The sequence below is a fragment of the Labeo rohita genome, chromosome 24 (genome assembly GCF_022985175.1).
Source record: "Labeo rohita strain BAU-BD-2019 chromosome 24, IGBB_LRoh.1.0, whole genome shotgun sequence".
In the NCBI taxonomy this organism is placed as follows: Eukaryota; Metazoa; Chordata; class Actinopteri; order Cypriniformes; family Cyprinidae; genus Labeo; species Labeo rohita.
The window spans coordinates 28,821,739-28,843,663 of NC_066892.1; the positions used below are offsets into that span (position 1 = coordinate 28,821,739).

General features: G+C 33.9%; 1 protein-coding gene across 4 annotated transcripts in view; it reads right to left on the reverse strand.

Moving 5' to 3' along the window:
- LOC127155691 (piezo-type mechanosensitive ion channel component 2) overlaps window positions 1–21,925 on the reverse strand; it is a 154,343-nt gene that overhangs the window by 56,658 nt on the left and 75,760 nt on the right. For all 4 annotated transcript variants that reach the window (XM_051098089.1, XM_051098088.1, XM_051098087.1 and 1 more), the window contains exons 5-7: window positions 18,443–18,602; window positions 9,613–9,895; window positions 6,683–6,896 (exon numbers count right to left, since the gene is read on the reverse strand). In XM_051098089.1, coding sequence (XP_050954046.1) covers window positions 6,683–6,896; window positions 9,613–9,895; window positions 18,443–18,602 — 657 coding nt within the window. The remainder of the gene's footprint in view (window positions 1–6,682; window positions 6,897–9,612; window positions 9,896–18,442; window positions 18,603–21,925) is intronic.

Genomic DNA, 21,925 nt, shown 5'->3' on the forward strand with positions numbered 1-21,925 from the left:
AATGACAAATCATAAAGCTCTTTAATCTCAACCGCTAGACAGAAAACCATTACTCCTGCTTCTCATTTTCCTTCTGAGAAATGTCCTCAAGAAAAGTATCTCCTCAAGAGATCACACCTCCATACTCTTAATGTATGTCAGTTATTGTCTTATTTATATCTATTTTTATTTTCCAAAGAAATTTTGTTGCCAGAGTCACGGTTTTCCTGCACAATTGGGCTACTTTGAAAATGCAGTTGCGGGAAAAATTACAGAGCAGTGGGTTGCGTTTTTATGGGTTACCTTTATAATGTACCACAGCCGCCTAAAGTGTATCTACAGACTAATAAATAAGAAAATAGATCCTTTTACTAATGTATTTTAATATACAGTTGTCGTGCACCATCTTTTTTTGACAAAAATAAAAAAATCAGTGTTTTTGTTGTTAATTAAATCATAAAACAAAAAATAAATAATATGGAAAACACAGAATTTAGGGGAAAATAAAGTGAATTTCATGGAGCTCTAAATCAAAAGTTGGCTTGAAAGAATTAAAAAAAAAATATATATATATATAATATTTGAATAATAATAAAGGTTTTACATGCATTCTCAAAGTCTAACAAACGGTATGGTATAATGGTAAATAAATATTTTGTGATAAATATTGATATGTGAAAAACAAATATTATTGTCATAGTATTTCTGGCTATATCACCTAGCCCTAATTTTAAACTTTATCATGAAAAGTGCTGAAAATTGAAATATAAGAAAGTTTTTTTTGTTTGTTTTTTCCAGATTAAGTAATTTAATATGCACATACGACATATAAACAAGTCTTGCTAAGATTCAAAACATATAATAAATAAAATCAAAATGTTTATTTTAAAAGGCATTAATGGAATAGCTATCAGTGATTGGACAGGGCAAAAATTGGGTTAGTTTTCTTTCCGTTTGGGTGGGTTTTGGGTAAGCTTTGGGCTGGACATTTTTCTGGGACCTGGCAACCCTATCAGTACACTCCCGTATAAAAGTTTGGGGTTGGTAAGATTTTGGTTTCTGAAAGAAGTCTCTTCCTCTCGCCAAGGCTGTGTTTATTTGATCAAAAATACAATAAAAATAGTAAAAATTCTGAAATAATATTCCAATTTAAAATAGCTATTTTCCATGCGAATATTTGTTAGAATGTAATTTATTTCTGTGATGCGCAGCTGAATTTTCAGCATCATTACTCCAGTCTTCAGTGTCACATGATCCTTCAGAAATTATTCTAATATGCTGATTTGCTGCTCAACAAAAATTTTTGGACAGAATTTATTTGAATGTATGTATTTACTGTTACTTGTGATCAATTTAATGCATCCTTGATGAATAAAAGTGTTAATTTCTTTTATAAAACTGACCTTTAACTTATGTTCTTAAAGGAAATATGACATATCCAGTGAGTATTTCCAGTTACAAACAAGCCACTGAGCAATACTTCCTGCGCTGGTTGCACCCAACAGACAAACCAACAGACAAGCATTTGCTTTTAATCTCTGGTTTGCTAAATTTGCATATTTCTGCCCAAAATAGACTCTTCCCTGGCATTTCCACATACTTGGAGCTCGGCTAGTGTGTAATCAAAAGCGCGTCTTCACCACAAAGCTGTTCCTGATTGTGTTGTTTATGTGATTGTGAGAGAAAAGCTCTTTGTTTTTCGTCTCGGAGGTTTCGGCTCGCAAATAGCCTAATGTTTTTCTAATAGGGTGTTTCTCAGGTTTTGTTTGAGGAAGAAACCACTAAATCCTGTAAAAGCCACTTAATTCTATGTGGTTGTACAGAGGGGTTTAGTAAAGCATATTTCTATGCTCGTTTTTTGCTTTCTTTGCACGTTCGCCCCTTTTATTCTTCTCCCACACATTGTATTTGTGAAAGGTAACAGGATTCTTTTGCACGTGTGCGCATTTGGTTTGGCGCTCGCTGCGTGTGCTGAGCTCAGTTTCAGACGTGTGTGTGTATCTGTGTCTTGTGTAGAGGCTTTGAATGAGTATGAGGTTTCAGGATGTGGATTTGACCCAAATGAGCGGAGTAACAATTTTAAAACTGGCTTCGTTCAGAGGTCAGAACGATTGTTTATTTGTAGTGTTCGGTCATGGTTTTGCCATTTTGAAGTCTTGTTGAGCAGCTACTAATCTACTGTAATCGAGAAAACCCAAACAAACAGCAGACACGTAAGAGACGCTTTCAAAGTCTTCAAGACAGCTGTTTTCTCGTGTTTGGATTTTGTTGTCAGTTATGCATTTTGGGTTACGTTAACCCCAAATTCACTATTTATTTATTTCATTCTATGTAGTAATACTACTACTACTTCCAATAATACACATTCATTCATTGCCTTCTTATTTTATAGTGTTAAAACCAATGGCTGTAAATGGCATTTGTCAGTTTTTGAATTTCATATATAAAATTATTATTATTATTATTATTATTATTAATAATAATAATAATAATAATAATAATAATAATAATAATAAGAAGAAGAAGAAGAAGAAGAAGAAAAATAATGTAGCAAATTTAGCATTATATATATTGTCAGTTTTGGGTTTGTGTTTTGGGTTACATTAACCCCAAATTCAGATTTTTTTTTTTTTTTAATACTACTTCTACTACTACTAATATATATTTATTTGTTTCTTTTTTATTTCAGCGTTAAAACCAATAGCTGTCAATGACATTTCCTCAAAATGCATGATATAAAATTAAAATATAAACATAAGAATTCATATTTTTATTATTATTTATATATTGCTTATATAATTATTATTTAGATTTTAATTAATTATTATTATTATTATTATTATTCATTTTTCTGTCAATTTTTTTATTTCATAGAGTCAAAACCTATGACTGCCAATGGAATAATGTGTATAATAATAATAACAACAATAACAATAACAATAACAATAATAATAATAATAATAATAAAGCTCTATCAATTTTTGCATTACATATAGCTACATTTTAATCATTTATTTCATTATCTGTAATAATAATAATAATATACCTTTATTCATTTTTTTATTTCATTGTTTAAACTTATGGCTGTCAATGGCATTTCCTCAAAATGCATGATATAAAATTTAAAAATAAATATAAGAATTAATTATAATCATTTTATATTTCATATTTTATTATATATATATATATATATATATTTTTTTTTATATCATGCATTCATATCATATATACATATAGGTTATATATTTATGGTTTAGATTTGTATTTATTTCATTATTATTATTATTATTATTATTATTATTATTATTGTTGTTGTTATTATTATTAATTTGCTTGTTTGTTTGTTTTTATCTCAGAGTCAAACCTATGACTTCCAATGGAATAATTTGTATACTACTACTACTAATAAATCTATAGTGAATTTTGCATTATTGCATTTGCACTTTATGTAATAATAATAAAAATAATAATACACTTTTATTGGTTTATTTTTTATTTCATAGTATTAAACTGTGGCTGTCAATATAAAACAATCATAATTCATTTAATGAATTCCTTTTATTATTATTATTGGTCGTGTTGTTGTTTTGCTTTTAAATTTTAATCAGTTATTATTAGAAATTTATTACATTGCATGTGATAATGATATCATACATTTATTTGCTTAATAGAGAAAAACCCAAACAAACAGTCGACGCAGGACCAGAGACAGCTGTTTTCTGGTGTTTGTATCAGTTATGCGTTTGTGGCGATGTTTGCAACACATTTTAACAAGACGCAGCAGTTGTTCTGTAATTAGTCCTGTATCCGCTGTTCTGGAGGCTCAGTGGTGCCGCCGCTGGTGAATATTCGTGCGTGAGAGTAATACAGAGCAGCCGCTGATCGAGCCTTCACTTAGAAGAATGGCACGTATGTTACTCAAGGGCTCTTTTGAGTCACCTTTGATTGTTTTTTCTTTTTCACTCCCTGAAAGCAGCTGCGTACCGTAAGCGGGGCCAGGAGCCGTCCTGTCCTAATGAGAAGCACCTGGACTCTCGGAGACCTACGCCGCCATCAAAACCAGAGTCTTCATGTTTGAAACAGCATGAAGGTGAACAAATGACTGAACTGAACGCTCCCTTTAACACGCGGCCAAATCAGCCCATCAGATCTGAACCGTTTGATCCGAAATCAAATCTGAAAACTTACAGCTTGATAAACAGCTTACGTCCCACAAACCTGAAGACTTAAAGCATTACAAATAAAAGTTATACAAATAAAAGTTCATTAGTGTAGAGTTTGGGCTCTCATGCAGTCGCGAGGTCTTTCCTGGAGCGAAACGCTGGGCGGACGCCACCGAAAACACACCAAGGTAAATCAAGATTTCTGAAAGCAAAGTGAATATTGACTCTTTAAATCAAACCTCTCGGAATAGAGGCTGACAGTGTCGGCTTGTAGGTCGTTTTTGGTTTGAGATGCAAACCGATAGCTTAAATAGAGCACCGCTGCCAAGCTCAAATGATTTACATGATGAGCTCGACACGCCACAGAGGCTTTTAATGGATCATTTCTAGCCAGTTTTTCACATGCTATCAAACATGAGCTCTAGAAAAAAGACCGAAAGTCTCTAGGGCTCAAACTTTTTCATCTTTTCTGGATATGCACAAAAAACTCTTTATCCAGTCCAAGGTAGCTCTAAAGACTAATAAAACATTAATATCATCCTTCCTCTAGAACAGGGTTTTACAAACTTTTTGATGCCAGTGATCCCTAAATATGATAATCTCAATGAATAAATAAATGAACGAATAAATAAAGCACTTATTTTATGTGTAAAAAGATTTATACAGGCCTATTTATGTGTGTGAGGAAAACTTGAATGCATGGCATTATAAAGACGAAATGCTTGCAATTTTATATTATTTTTAAAATATATACTTAATTAAATATGCAATATTTTGATGAGTTTTTATTTCATTATATAAAATAATAATAATAATAATAATAATAATAATAATAACAACAACAACAACAATAATAATACACATGTATTTGTTTCTTTTTATTTCATAGTGTTAAAAAGTATGGCTGTCAATAGAATAAAACCATCAAAATTAATATTTTTATTATTGTTATTATTATTATTATTATTATTATTATTATTATTGTGCGTTTATATTTATTTATTTGTTTTTTAGGAATTAATGTTTTTTTTATTATATTTAACAATAATACATGTATTTCAAAAAAGTTTTTTATTAAGTATTTAAAAATATTCATTTTTTTATTTAAAAAAACTATGACTTATAAAATAATCATGACTAAAATGATAAAATAATCACTGATTTTATTATTATTATTGTTGTTGACGCTCTTACATTTTATTTATTTATTTTTTAGGACTTAATGTATTTTTCCATTATATTTAACAATAATAAATTTATTTGTTTCCTTTTATTTAATTTTTTTTTTTATTAAAAATATTAAGTATTAAAAAATGTTTCTTTTTATTTAAAAACTATGATTTCTAAAATAAAACAATAATCATAATCTAATTTTATTATTATTATAATTACTATTGTGCTTTTACATTTTATGAATTTATTTTTTAGGAAATATTTATTTTTTATTATATTTAACAATAATACATTTACTTGTTTCTTTCTTATTAAAAGTTAGTTTTTTATTAAAAATATTAAGTATCACGTATTTTTTAAAAATTTACAAAAATGTATTTAAAAACTATATCTTAGAGAATAAAATAATCATGACTAAAATAATTAAATAGTCATAATTAATTAATATTATTATAATAATAATTATTATTATTATTATTATTATTATTGTGGTTTTTACATTTTTTCTGCCTTTTATTTTATTTAACAATAATACATTTATTTGTTTCTTTTTTGTTTGTTTTTTTTTAATTACAAAAATAAGTATTACGTATTTAAAATATTTATTTTTTATTTAAAAACTATGACTTATAGAATAAAATAATCATGACTAGAATTAAAAAAAATTTATTAATTACTTAACAAAAAAGTTTATAAATATACTAAATACTAAAAAAGTATTTAAAAAATTGATGAGGCTCTCATGTTTAGGTTTAGTAATTTCACTTTCAGTTACTGAATACTCTGCTCTAGACGACAGTCCCTGTACATTTCAATTATCCACTTACGTTTAGCCTTTAATCAAGAACCAGCTTGACAAGATAATGACACATGACCTCAATTCCTGCTGGCTCTTTCAAGTCGACATTGGACGCCAGTCGCTGTAATGCTACATAACAAAACAGGGTAGTTTGCTAAATCAGCATGAATGAGCCCATCGGCCACCAGACACCCGTGGCCACGAGCGGGATTCCCGCTCGGCGGATCGTTCTGATTCAATTTTCCTTTTGTGTTTGATTCTCAAGCAGCACCGTAATCTCATTGGTTACAGTAAGGGGATCCGGCTGCATGCGCCAATGTAAACCTTTTATGTGCAAAACGAGCAACAGCATAAATCAAAGCATTCACCTGCCTGCCATGAAGTCCTACATACTCCAGCAAATCTGAACAAGTTGAGCACTAGTGCTCAGTGCCACCGCCTCGATGGGATGTTTGAAAAAGGGTGTGGACAGAGCTGATCCTGAATACATTCAGGCCTCTAACTGCACCAGCGCTCATATCCCATTAAATCCAGCTCTTTGACAGGTAACAGGCAAGCGCTGTCTCACCTGGCGTAACTGTTTCCGGGCGGAACGGCCTCTTGAAAGAACTGGAACTGGTAGAGGTAGAGCATGATGAGGTGTCCGGCGCTGAAGATGGCCATCAGGACGCACAGACAGCTGAAGAGGAGCGGGTCGAACGTGCGGCAGAAAGACCACCAGGTGCACAGACCCAGGAAGGTGAAGAAATACACAGTGGAGGTCAGAGAAGGCAACATCATACCTGGAACATAAGGGACACATTGACAGAAGGTGGTTAAAAAAACATTTTTAGAGCCAGTTTCTAAACAGGCAGAGGTTTTTAGATTTCAATTGACATTTTTATGCGGCAAAGACAGAACAAAAGAGCGCTAGTTAAAGCGCACCACTCGGACCGCTTATCCCCTCGGATCAAAGTTCACACGGCGACACGGCGCAAATTTATTTATTTTTTTTAAATAAACCTTCAAATTACAAACAGGCATTGTTATTTTTCCATTGTTAAACACATTTAACAATACATCCAAGCAGCATATAATACACTAAATAATACTAAACAAAAATAAATAAATAAATAAAAATAATTAAAACATTAAAATAATTTTATAACACAAATTAAATGACATGAGGTGTGTGTGAGGGGTCAATCCATATATGATGACAGAACTTTAGAGAGTTTTAAGGCACTTTTTGATTTTAAATGCTTTATAGATTGAAATAAAATTCCAAAATCATTTTTTAAATGCTGTAAAACAAGGAGAAACTTTAACAAATCTACATTTGTGTATATAAAACTTCAACTACAATCAACATATTTTTGAAGAAATTCTATTTCTTTGTTTTGCATACAAAGCGCGAACATAGAGCATTTGCATAGAGCAATATTTTATTATATTAGATATTTTATTATGTAGACGTATTAAATGTTTTGAAGGAAGAGTAATGGAATATAATTACAGTATGTTTTCGTGATTAAGCTATGGCATTCATGCATTTATAATAAATGTATTTCATACAAATACCTAGGAACCATATTACATTTTTACCATGGTATTGAGCTGCTGTATTTGTGGTTTTACCTGTTATTATCATGATCTGTGCATGATAGTATGGAAGAGCATAGTAAAACACTCAAAACAGCTCAAACAGTTGTGAAAAAAATGAGTTACAATTTTTACAGATATTACTCATTTTGATAATGAACACAAATCTACATCTGCATCCTAACTCAAGCTGTTATCAAATGTGTATTTCTAAGAGAAAAAATGTTGTTATTATTATTATTATTATCAGGTAACAAATACCTATTTTTTTTTAAAACAATATTACTCATTAAAACATGCAAAACTAAGACATTATTTTTTTCTATTAAGATATTATTTTGTTAAAGAAAAATGACTGGAACAAGTGAAGAATTCAAAAAACACAAGTGTTTTGTCATGTTCTGACCATAAAGAATAGTTTAAAGCATGGGTGTCAGATGCACAATAAATGTGGGTGGGTCCTCCCCTCCAAAAAATTTACATGAAAACATTACAAAAGACGGCTGTCGAGACACATTTCCAGTGGCGTAAGTGGTGAGTAGTTAATGTTTTTTGATGCAAATGACCCGAGTTCGCATCCACCTATTGCCGAAATTATTCTTCTGCCTTTTCACATCTCATTTTACATCAGAAAGGCATTTGTTTTCAATAAAAACCATGGCGCCCGCTTCCTTTGAAATACGTTTGATGCGCCCGCGCCCGCGCCCGCTCCGTCCAATCCTCCACCCCAGATGCTGCCTGTTCATGCGCGTGAACATAGAGCTTAATCTATTAGCGCATTTGTCAGGTGGAATGGATTTGACTGATGGCGCTCTAAAACGTGCGCAGACATATTCGCCGAATTAGAGACGATAAAAGTAGGTGGGTCCAATATCATAGGTCCACAAAAGTGGGTGGGTCCTGTCCCACCCACATTCAACGGTTCCGACGCCCATGGTTTAAAGCCACAATTAATCATCATGTTTCTACTTTCAACTTTCACATCGTAGAAAAATCTGCCATTTATTGTGATAGTTATCAATATCGACTGATATGAAAAAAAAAATTATCGTGATCATTTTTTAGCCATATCAACCAGCCCTACTGCCATACACAAAATTACTTGAAATCCTATTGAAAAGACTAGATTTTTTTGTGCCTAAAAGAGTAGTTTATCCAAAAATTAAACTTTGTTATATTATCAGAACAGTTTTTTGAGAAATTTTACATCACTTGCTTACCAGTGGATGCTTTGCAGTGAATGGGTGCCGTCAGAATGAGAGTCCAAACAGCTGATAAAAACATCACAATAATCCACAAGTAATCCACACCACTCCAGTCCATCAGTTCACATCTTGAGAAGACAAAAGCTGAAACAAATCCATCATGAAGACATTTTTAAAACTAAAACACGAGTCCATAATCTATAATAATAATAGTCTATCTCACATCAAAATCCAGCTGTTTTGGGCTGTTTTGGCTTGTAAACATTGTTTGATCTGTGCAGATTTCTCTCCTGATTCAGACCAGACCACTTTTTCACTGAAGAAAGCCTTATTATGGATTATGGACTATGGTATTTTAGTTAAAAACGTCTTGATGGATTTGTTACAGCTTTTGTCTTCTCAAGATGTTAACTGATGGACTGGAGTGGTGTGGATTACTTGTGGATTATTGTGATGTTTTTATCAGCTGTTTGGACTCTCATTCTGACGGCACCCATTCACTGCAGAGGATCCGTTGGTGAGACAGTCATGGAATCACACATTTCTATAAATCTGATGAAGAAACAAACTCATCCTAATCTTGGATCTTTTTCTATGATCTCTGTGATATAACAATGCACTTGAGCTTGTATTCATCTTCAGTTTATAAATGAATGCTGCTTATCGATCTGTATCTTATGTCGTGAGCAATGTCTGTCTCAACACTACCTACCTGTGAGGCCCAATAATATGGTTACGACTACTTTTCCTGCAGTGGTAATCAGATTGCCAACGATTTCCTTGAGTTTGGACGCCACGTCTGCTATTTGCCGCAGGATCCTCATTTTGGTACTTTCTTCGACGTCCACCTCCTCAAGTTCTCCGTCCTCTACGTCTACTTCCTCCTCCTCAGGAAGTTCACAGTCTTCATCACCCAGCTCAAAGTCCTCGAACAGCAGCTCATCCTCAAGCTCCAGTTTCTCGCTTTTCTTGTCTTCTTCCTCATCCTCCTTTTCCTGAAAACATGATGACAGATGTTTACTATGAATCAGAAAAGAATAAATAAATCAAATAAATGTTGAACTTTTTGTCATCTGTGAATCCTAAAAAAATAAAACGTATCACGGTTTTCACAAAAATACTGTGCAGCACATCTGTTTTCAACATTGCTAATAATCATAAATGTTTGTTGAGCAGCAAATCAGCATATTAGAATGATTTCTGAAAGATCATGTGACACTGAAGACTGGAGAAATGATGCTGAAAATGTAGATTTGATCACAGAAATAAATTACATTTTAACACATATTCACATAGAAAACAGCTATTTCAAATTACAAAAATATTTCACAATTTTACTGTTTTTACTGTATTTTTAATCAAATAAATGCAGCGTTGGTGAGCAGAAATATTGGAGTCCTTAAGTATGAGCAATAATAATTCTGATCCCTGGCTTAGCAATATCACTTCAAAAAATTCTGTCAAATTTATTAGAATGTTCAAAAGCACTGCTACAATGAAAAGTCCTTTCTTTCTGCGAAAAAAAAAAAAAAAATCAATCAATCAAATCTGTTGTAAGATGAATCTGTTCCTTCTGAGGAAGGCTTGAGGAGTTAAAGCGAGCCTCCGGTTCTTCCCGGCACAGACTTAATCAAATTCAGACCCATAACTCAGCAAAACTCAATTCTTACTGTCAGAACAGACTTCAGTTTCAAAGACAACATTCGTCAGGTTCAGATAAACATTTTTTGGGTCAGTGAGTGATACTCCAAACCAAAAATTTAATGAGTTTTATTTTGGAATCTTAAATGTGACCCAATTCACTGGGGAAGGTGAGGATGGGTGGAAGATTGGCAGACAAAATTATGCCACATGAAAAATCTGCTCACAGAAAAAAATACAGTTGTGAAGGATTAACAAAATGTCACGTTATATAATGTTGGCTGCATGTGAGGAATTCAGTCTGAAAGTTATTAGTGTTTCGGACATCGTCTAGAGGTTCGGCGATCAAATCAAAAAAGGCTGGTTGACGTCAGCGCAGCTTCTCCCAAACTCACAAAAACATGCTCTAAGAACGTTTTGAAAACATTTCAGAATCTTCTCTGAACCATTAAAACCAAATGTTTAAAAACGTCTCTTTTTTCTTGGTTATGTGGACGTTAAAGAAAACATTAACATTCCATTGTATCATTTTGCAAACATTTTGGGAAAGTTACTTTTGAATATTCTCTGAACTGTCTGAAACTAGTAAGTATTAATGCTTAAAGTTAAAAAGCTTCAGAAAAAAGTTTCAGAAATGATGTATAAACAATATTTTGGGAACATTACTAAAGACCAGATAACTGAACAGACATTCTATTAATTTTACTGGTAGAATGTTTGTTCATAACTTGTCAGAACATTAGCCAAAGTTTAGAGAACGTTCCTGTTAGCTGGGTCATCGCTAGCCTATGAAACAGTCAAACTCTCTAAATGCTAGGCTGCTCTCTGTGCTGGTAAATATACCCAGATTGAAATAATACAGGCCCTGCTGAGCTAAATCAGCTGTTTATTTGAACAAACCTCGCTTCACAGTGAAAACAAAAAAACTGGCAACGTGTCCCTCAACTACATTTACCATATTACCATAGTGAATGAGTACTCTGTGCACCTCCATTAAAAAGCTCATCTTAATGGGTAAAACACACAAAAACAGGCGTCCGGTAGAACTTTAGAAAAACCATGTGAATTCAATACCTCTAGCTGATCATCCTAACTGATAGAATAAGGCACTCTTGATGACGAGATAAGGGTTTGTAAAAGGTTTGGATTATTGTGATGTTTTTATCAGCTGTTTGGACTCTCAGTCTGATGGCACCCATTCACTGCAGAGGATCCATTCTCGAATTCTGTCATATATTGGGGCAGGTAAACCATAATAGTTGGTAAAAGACACAAACCATCCCTGGGAAACTAGATGGAAACACTGCATTTTATTCAATGGAGTGTATTTCAGAAATTCTTGGCATTGGCATCAGGCAATTAAAGTGTTTAACTAAAGAACAATGAGGAAACAATGGAGATTCCCAATGCGAAAGGTGATCATTTGTGCTGTCCATGGTGCTGAAATCAATAACAGAAATCAGTTTGATTGGTTTTGATTTATAACTAGAATTAATTATTTAAATTAGTAATTAATATAGATATATAAAAAAAGATTTACAAAACATTATTATACCATTTTGAGAAAATTCGCATCAGAGATTATTCACACTTCCTATCGTAGTTTCCATCTACCAAATAATTCAAATACTTTCAAATTTCATACTTCACCTTTTCGTTTTCTCCCTAACCAGCCAAAAATTGTGACATAGATAGATAGATAGATAGACAGACAGACAGACAGATAGAAACTGTACAGGTTTTCTGCAAAAACATCAGAAAATTGTTTAATTAATGTAATTATTGCATTTAGGAACACTGAAAATGATTAAAAAAAAAAAAATTATAAAAAGGTGTTAAACAAATCATATTTCATTATTTTAAATGCTTTTTAAAGAGACCTTGTCCTCTGGTGCGACATCTTTGTCCTGTGATGTGACAGTACTGGTGTCACACCACTGGACATTTTCTGTCATGCCAAAGGACATTTCAACCTTTTCTGTCAATTAATGACCCTGCTATTCCGAGCTAACCTGTCATTGCTGGTTAGCAAGGCACATTTGCATATTTTTTTCACGATCATGTAGCTTAACATACAGTTTTTAATTAAAAAAAGTATCTTTAGGGGTGTCACACCAAAGGACAGGACGTAACACTTTTGTGGTTCCAAAAAAGTTACATGTTTGAACAAGTCTGAGACAAAACTTGACCATGTGCACATGTCATGGGCCTGACAGGGGGCTTCAGTAACATGATCATGAATGGGGTCCTTCAACTAATTCAAGTTTTCTCTGTAATTGGCCGATCTAAAATCAGGATATGGTGTCACACCAGAAGACATTGTCCAGTGTCCTACGCTTTCAGAAATATATGGATGAAAAAAAAAAAAGATTGCCATTTACTAAAATATTATTAACATTTTTATGCTCTTCTTTTTTAATTTATAAAAGTTGTAATTTATTGAACCATGCTTGAGACAGTCACACCATAAGACAATTTTGACATTTGGCTCAAAAAAAAAGAAAAGAAAAGAATAACACTGCAGCTTTTATAACAACAGGTCCATGTAGGACAAAGAAATGTTTAACCATTTACTGCATTTTAAATAACGACTATTATATATATTAATTTTTATCTTGTGCGACATTTAAAATGCCGTTACGTCAACAACCCATCTGTGTGTGTGAGTTAAAGTTAGTTTTGAAGAAAATTTTGTACTTCAGATTTGTCTTCATTACAGTGTATGTCTACAGTACAAGTGTAAACATCTTTTGTCCATAAGTAATTGTCCTTGTATTTCTTGTTCATTGTGGTGTTGTATGCTCAGCTGTTACTGTCTTATTTACATGCTGGTCTGTTTTTCTTGGAACTAGCTACTGCTCGTTGTTTTTCTTGGTTTCTGTAATAAGAATAATAATATTAAAACAACTTGACTTCATTCGCACACCTTTAAACACTTACAGTGTGGTCTTAATTATCTGCCTGTCACGATCCATAAAGGTCTGAGCATGTGGGAAAGCATTCCAACAGTTTACCACCCTCAAACTACCAGCAAACCAACCCACCCAACCATCGACCAACAACGCCTATTCAAACATCAACACAGCACCTATACAGCACGTCACCTATTCAGAACAGAGTTAAACTTGTGAGAGAATAAGGATCAGAGAGAGAGAGTAAAATATAAAGAAAAATAATCAGCGAGAAGAAAAAAAGGCAAGGCTGGGGGTTGGTAACTTTAGCACCGCCACCGAAAAAACAACACCAGCAAATGTATTCCAGATGTGAACCTCCCGAACACACACACACACACACACGTGTTGGAATGCGAATGCATTGTTAATGGTATTAAGAAATGAGTGATTAAGAAACATATGGGTACTGAACGTCCAGTGACAAAGCAAATATTCAACCGATGATTAATGTTGTATGCATCTGGTTTATGCAATGCCAGACTCAGTAGCTTGTATGCTTGATTATACAGACCCAAGTCGTTAAACATTATATTCAAAACAAATCATACTTACATTTGACAGACCACAGTTCCATATCTGGACTTTCAGCATGTAAAGTGTGCTATAATAATAATCAGCAATCAGTTAAAGGCTGTGCTTAAATGTGCTAAAAATGTGCTCATCCTCAGGCCGTCCAAGATTAGGATGAGTTTGTTTCTTCATCAGATTTGTAGAAATGTGTCATTCCATCACTTGCTCACCAGTGGATTTTCTGCAGTGAATGGGTGCCGTCAGCACCCATTCACTGAGTCCAAACAGCTGATAAAAACATCACAGTAGTCACAAGTAATCCACACCACTCCAGTCCATCAGTTAACATCTTGACGTTTTTAACTCAAATACGAGTCCGTAATCCAATAACGCTTTCTCCAGTGAAAAAGTGGTCTGGTCTGAATCAGGAGAGAAATCTGCACAGATCAATTGATTATTTTAGGAGTATGGACTAAGATTTGAGTTAAAAACCTTTTAATGATGGATTTCTTTCAGCTTTTGGCTTCACAAGATGTTAAGATGACCTTAAAGAGTAGTTTACCCGAAAATGAAGCTTGCAGTGAATGGGTGCCGTCAGAATGAGAGTCCAAACTGATAATAACATCACAATAGTCCACAAGTAATCCACGCCACTCCAGTCCATCAGTTAACATCTTGTGAAGCCAAAAGCTTAAAATGTTTTAACTCAAATCTTAATTCATACTCCTAAAATAATCAATCGATCTGTGCAGATTTCTCTCCTGATTGGATTTGTTTCAGCTTTTGTCTTCTCAAGATGTGAACTGATGGACTGGAGTGTTGTGGATTACTTGTGGATTATTGTGATGTTTTTATCAGCTGTTTGGACTCTTATTCTGACGGCACCCATTCACTGCAGAGGATCCCTTGGTGAGCAAGTGTTTTTTTTTTTGTTTGTTTGTTTTCATTTTGCCTGAACTATTCCTTGAAATATAAGCTGCAGCACATTATAAATTATTAAAACTTTACTTATATTTTGGAAAATATCTGGAACTCCGGTGAAGAAAAGTAGCCTACAAATAGCACACCTCCGGTCAAGCAGCTCTACACAAACATTCTTCTAATTAGAAGACACATCATTCGCTACGTGACACAGTCTATGCGGCCTCTGTGCGGCTGCCCGAACTTCAGACCTCACATCAAACAGGACGTTTACCTGAATAAACACTGGACTGATTGCAAAGAAAGCTGAGAGGAGCCATCAAAAATAAACCGCTTTCTAGCCGTGTTGCATGAAGAAGCAAAGATGTCAGTTTGAGGCAGAAAGAGATTAACCAGAACAATGTCTACAAAACAAATGTCTCTATGTGACATACGTGAGCCAGCGCTGGCGTGATGTTCGGCCCAAATACCACCTGATCTTTCCATAAAATCCAGCACATTTCAATTCCATAAGGATGATTTTGTGCGTGGCTTTTTGTACTTCTGTATTGCATTTAGTTTTTGTAAGCAATCCGAAGTAATGCCTCCTATTCCTTTTGTTTTAAATGTTCAGGCTTCAGCTTCTTCCACTGGGGTGATAAAACGTTTTTAGGTAAAACTATCACATATTACAAATGTCTTGTCTAATCACTCACACATGAAATATGACATATACCATTGTGCAGCATAAAATACAGTATAAGATACAGTATATTTTCAATTATGAACATGTAAAATTCTTTGCTACAGTAAGTGCTTTTTTACAGTAGCTTCTCAAACCAGCTGGATTCTGATTATTTCTGCTTTCATTAGTTTTTCCAAAGCAATTTTAGCCAGTGTTTAGCTATGCATCTCTTTCTTATTGTCTATATGCACAAATTACATAATCACATCTTTGGAAAAAACATCTCCATCCGCTCAACGTATGTTTTCATAGGAACTGCAGGATCTTTTATGGCGGAAGATCAAATTCAAAGCAAGCACTTAGTGGAAATCAATACACTAAAATATTTTTATTCTTTCTAGATCAATTAACTGCTCGCACACATTATGTTTAAACGATTCTGTGTATTTTTAGATGCAGTAAGTGAGAAAGCGATCTCTTGAAAGTGAATTACGCCACATGAATCTCCACTAGTTTATTTGTGCAGACAGTTGACTTATTGACACAAAGGGTGCTCGCTGACTTAAATACACATTTATGTATGTTTCAGCCTGTCATATCTATCAGAGAATGACATTTAAATAAAGGCTCTTTGTTAAACAAGTGAATATTTCAGCAATGTCAGCATCGTTGGTTATCTAATTGCGCTGTGTTCTTCATCATATGTGAGTTGATCAGGTCTGATTGCCTGATAATCTAGCACAAGGGAAACAATGACAGCCTGTGGAGAAACTGCACTTGCACGATTGGTGTTCATCCAGATAGTGATGTGTTTCCAGGATTTTCCTCCACAGAGCCGCTTTGTAATTTATAGCCAAAACGGCCTTCGGGTTCAGCTGGAAGCGAAAAAGTCTCCCGCGGTGAGGGAAGAGACGGACTTTAAGATGCTGGCTCTGTGTTTGCTCAATGAAAGTTATGTGGTGCGAGAATGACAGAGCCAAACAATGAGCGATACGAGTGTGAGATGAGACACAACTCTATATCAATGAAATTCATGTGTCAGGTTGGGCTGAGTGATAAATTGATATTTGGAAAAATATCCATTTAAACACACAATACCAGTCAAAAGTTTTTGAACAGTAAGATTTTTAAAGAAGCCCTTCTGCTCAAGCCTGCATTTATTTGATCCAAAGTACAGCAAAAACAATACAATTCTGAAATATTTTTAGTATTTAAAATAACTGGTTTCTATTTGAATATATTTTAAAATGTCATTTATTCCTGTGATCAAAGCTGAATTTTCAGCATCATGACTCCAGTCTTCAGTGTCACATGATCCTTCAGAAATCATTCTAATATGCTGACTTGCTGCTCAACAAACATTTTATTATTATCATTATTATTAACAATATTTAAAACAGCCGAGTAACTTTTTGTTTCAGGATTCTTTGATGAATAGAAAGATCTGAAGACAGCATTTATCTGAAATAAAAAGCTTTTGTAACATTACACACTATACAATTTAAAAGCTTGGAGATTAGCAAGGATGCATCATGATAAAGACATTTATGATGTTACAAAACTACAAAATCTACTAAGCTGTTTTCTACATAATAATAATAATAATAATAATAATAATAATAACAACAACAAGAATAATAATAATAAATGTTTTTGAGCAGCAAATTAGAATATTAGAATGATTTCTGAAGGACCATGTAACTGGAGTAATTATGCTAACAATTCAGCTTTGAAATCACAAGAATTAATTACATTTTAAAATATATTAAAATAGAAAACAGTTATTTTAGTAAAAAATATTTCACAGTTTTACTGTTTGCTGCACTTTGGATCAGTTCACACTGTTAAAAAACTTTTGACTGGTAGTGAGTAAGTACAAGTTGTTGTTTTTTTTTTATGTTAATTTTATTATTTTTCCAAGGAATATACTACAAATTAAAATATTTCTTCAGCAATATTTTAATTTGTATAATATACAAGTTATGTTGTGCAGCACCCTATTTGTTTAATTAAGTTACCTTTTTATTCTTTTATTTCACTTAAACACATAATCCAGATAAAATAAAACTGAAAACACAGACTTTGGGAAATAAAATAAAATAAAATCATTGGGCCTAAATTAAAAGATAAACAAATGCATGAATGAATGAATGGATGAATGGATAAATAAAAAAAAAACTCATCCCAAAAAGGTAAATTTTTTTGATGATGAATTTGCATTAAATCATACAACAAAGTCTGAAAAAAAGGATTTAACTAGGCCTAAATAAATAGATAGCTTAGTATCTAGAGTTTAAACAAACAACTTAAATTCATTTTAGTAGTCTAATAAACATGTGGAATCCATTTGTAATATTTTATTTGTATTTTAAGTAATATATAACCAAAACATTTTTTTTTCATCCATTATTTTTTGGTTTTCATTTTTTTGTTGTTTTACGTGTTTTTCTTTCTTTCTTTCTTTCTTTCTTTCTTTCTTTCTTTCATTTTTTTGTAAATTAATTGTTATGTTTTCTTTTGATTACATTTTAAAGATGAATGTTTCATTTCAGACACAATTTTTGATGATGAATTTATACAGAATCATTGTTTGGTGAAAAAACAAACATATTTGTCCGAGCCAAAATTAAAATGTAACAGTCTGTAGAGTTTACTTGTCAACAAACTTACATTTTTATTGTTTCTTGAGGTCTAACAAACACGTGGAAAGCATTTCATTCTGTATTAATGGTATGTAATGAATATTGTGAGAAATACTGAGATTGAATGATATTGTAAGAATATTTTTGGCCATATCACTCAGTCTTGGCATCTAAACTCAGACTAAAAAACTGAAGAATGTGTTTTCTCACCTGATTGTCCACCTCAAAGTCGCTGTTGTGCTGTGACACGTCCTTCAGCGGCGGCTTCTCCAGACTGCGGCACAGGAGCCACGTGACCAAACTGACCACGAACATGCCGATGTCAGGGATGAACACTCGGATCCCGTTCCCGGCGTCTGCACCTCGGACACTGCAGCGACACAAACACAAGTGCAAATCAACATCTGATACAGTATCACTCCTTACACCCTGTTCTCCAATCCTCAGACAATCCTGCAGTCCCATCCTCGACTTGCACCGCTGCTTGAGCCAGAAGTTGACATGTCGGACCGCTCAAAAAACAGAGCAGTGTTTTGATAGCGCCACAGAGCCTCAGTGTTTACACTCTTTGGGAAGTCATGGTTTACTTACAGTTGTCTCTGCATATTAAACTGGGATAGGAGAAAATATTTTAACATCAAAAAATATATACATAAATGACACACAGTAAGAGTACATTAGAACTGTGTATCCTAACATTTAAGATGAAATGAGTTTTTACGAGTGCTCTTAGTGCAACAATGGCTGTTAAAATCACACAAAAACACTCTGTTCTACAATAAAAGCCTGCGACTCCCAGTATCCTCGCTCACAGCGCTGGCCCGTCTGGATCTCATTTCCGCGCTCGGCCCGAGCCGAGAGCCCGACCCGGAGAGGTTTTTCATGAAACCAGCCCATTCAAGCCTCAGGACAACATCACTTCAGAGAGCGGCCCGTCTCCCTGCTGAAAACTGAAACGCAGCTTGTTTCATACTCGCACGTCCATAACGACACTTGTCGGCTGTAAAGACGCTCGTTTTCAGATCTTTAAAGGTTTACGCAGCAGACGTTTGTGCAACTTTAGGATCCCAGTGCTTTTATAAGCTGTTAGAGAGCTGCTTCAGCTGCGTCCGATCAGACTCACAGAGGACGATCACTTCAAAAAAATTTAAAAAAAATTGATATATTGCAAAATACATGCACAGAGGTTTGGAAAAATAATATGGCGAATTCTGAAAACACAACTTGCTGAAATGTATAGTATAACAGAAGTGCTACTTGATTATTAAAACAACAACAACAAATGTTTGTGTATTTGAACATTATATCACAGTGTACTGCTAGTTAATAAACAAGCTTCCTAAAGAGGTAACACTAAATCATAATAATAGGTCATATTTTTAAGCAGAACAGATTACTTCCTAAAGAACTTGGATATATTTGTAGCAATAGCCAACAATACATTGTATGGGTCAAAATGATCAATTTTTCTCTTATGTCAAAAATCATTAGGATATCAAGTAAAGATCATGTTCCATTAAGATATTTTGTAAATTTCTTACTGTAAATATATCAAAACTTATTTTTGATTAGTAATATGCATGGCTAAGAACTTCATTTGGACAACCTAAAGGCAAATTTCTCAATATTTTGATTTTTTTGCACCCTCAGGTTCCAGATCTCGGCCAAATATTGTTCTATCCTAACAAACCATGCATCAGTTGAAAGCTTATTTATTCAGCTTTGATGTTGTATAGTTCAGAAAAAAAAATAGATGATGCACATATATCAATTTCAAAAAACTGACCCTTACAACTGGTTTTTTGGTCTATGGTCACAGATGTAGAACAGCCTGGATATATTTCTGTTTTTGTTGGTTTGCAGAATAAAATAAGCCAGACTGCACTGATTTCAAAATAAAATCCTGCCTAGCGTTGCCCTTACGAAAATAAACCACGGTTTTGCTATGCTAACTATAGTTTAACTATGGTGTTTGTAAAACTGTGGTTACAAATGGTAATCATTACACCAAAATATATGGTTACAACACTTATACTATAATAAAACCATGGTTAATTTTCGTAAGGGTGTATTTTATTGTAACGCAGTATAATACTGCTAATTCTTGTACATACTTTCGATTTTAGTCAGTGTAACGTCACGTCAATCACTATAATCTGAATGAACATCGCCAGAGCAAAATAAACCATATTTTATCTGATATTTAAATGAGAATTTCCAGTTCGCATCGAATGTTATAACATAAAACACCGTATACCAATGTAATATTAAGAACTTTTTATCGAGCTGTACACAATAAACAAACACACTCAATCATAAACTTACCGCGTTAGAAAGATCCACAAGCAAATAACTTGTGTATCGCTCTTTTAATTAATCATTCAAAAAGAGTCTGATAAATTCAAAAGCGGTTTCACTTATGTCCGTCGTGCAATAAAGTAAGTTTTGTGTATGTAGGGTTTAAAAAAAATAATATTACTGACTGATTCTTCTTATGATAAGAACTTGAAGGATATCAAGTCGAGTAAATTGAGTAACTTACTTTTTACTCACAGTATTTTCAGGTATTTTGTCCAATTTCATACTGCCAACAACAACCATTTGATACGATTTATTATAATTATGTAATATAAATTACCGTCGCGACTCCAAGCAACACAGACGAGGTGTTTGTTTCTTGAATGAATCAGTATTTTGAACAAATCATGTGAATCAATGATTCAATGACTCACTCATAAAAGCAGTCACTTGCTGCTTTACTGAAACTCCACTTCAATAAAAAACAACAACAAGAGTAATAATTATAATAATAATAATAATAATTATTATTATTCACTCTGCTTGCTCTTAAATACAGTCTTCGGAGATAAAGGGAGAATATTTATCTAGTACTGGTGAAATTGTCAGCTGGAAAAGCTACATTTGCCTTGTTGTCGACTGCCTAACACGGTGAGTAAATGTTTGGGTAGACTCAGGGCAAAACCCCTGCGTTCAAAGCACAGCTTCCCTGACTAGCCTCGTTGCAATGGCTTTGAAGTGTACGATATTTGCTTCATAAACCGTAATAAGTGGCAGAGGTAATGGTTAACGCGCTGAAAACGGCCCAAGTGTGAGCGCTGCGATTGGCTCAGGGCGCAGATGCACTTCGTAATGACGTCCGCTGTATCTAAACAGTTTACAGTATTGCTCAGAGAAGCCTTTCATCTCGGCGAGCTCATAAAAAGAAAAACCGTGAGCAGACGCAACTAAAGACAAAGGAGGAGGGCCACAGATGGCACTGATTTGGGTAAAAGCGATGAATTATGGGAACCACTGAACTCCACAGTAAAAGCAAACCTTCTACTTTCACTGCTGGACACTGAATGAGCAATTAAGCGACTGAATTAGATTCAAGAATAAACCGAGACGTCGATACGCACGGGCCGGCGGTGAGGTTAGGGTGAAGATAGAGTTTTGTTTTAATGAGCGCCGTCGAACACAGAGCAGGAATGTGGGCTGACGCTGGCTGGCGTTTCACCAGGTGTCTCAGCAGGAGTCGGCGGATCTCGGAGAGCCGAGCGGAGCCAAATGCTAGACGTTACCTTCACCTTCCCCGGGTGAGCGGCACAACTCCAATGCTTAAATACCAGTGAAATGGAGCAGAGATCAGCTGCTTCCAGAGCAGCAAACGAGAAACCGTCCAAACAAACTCGA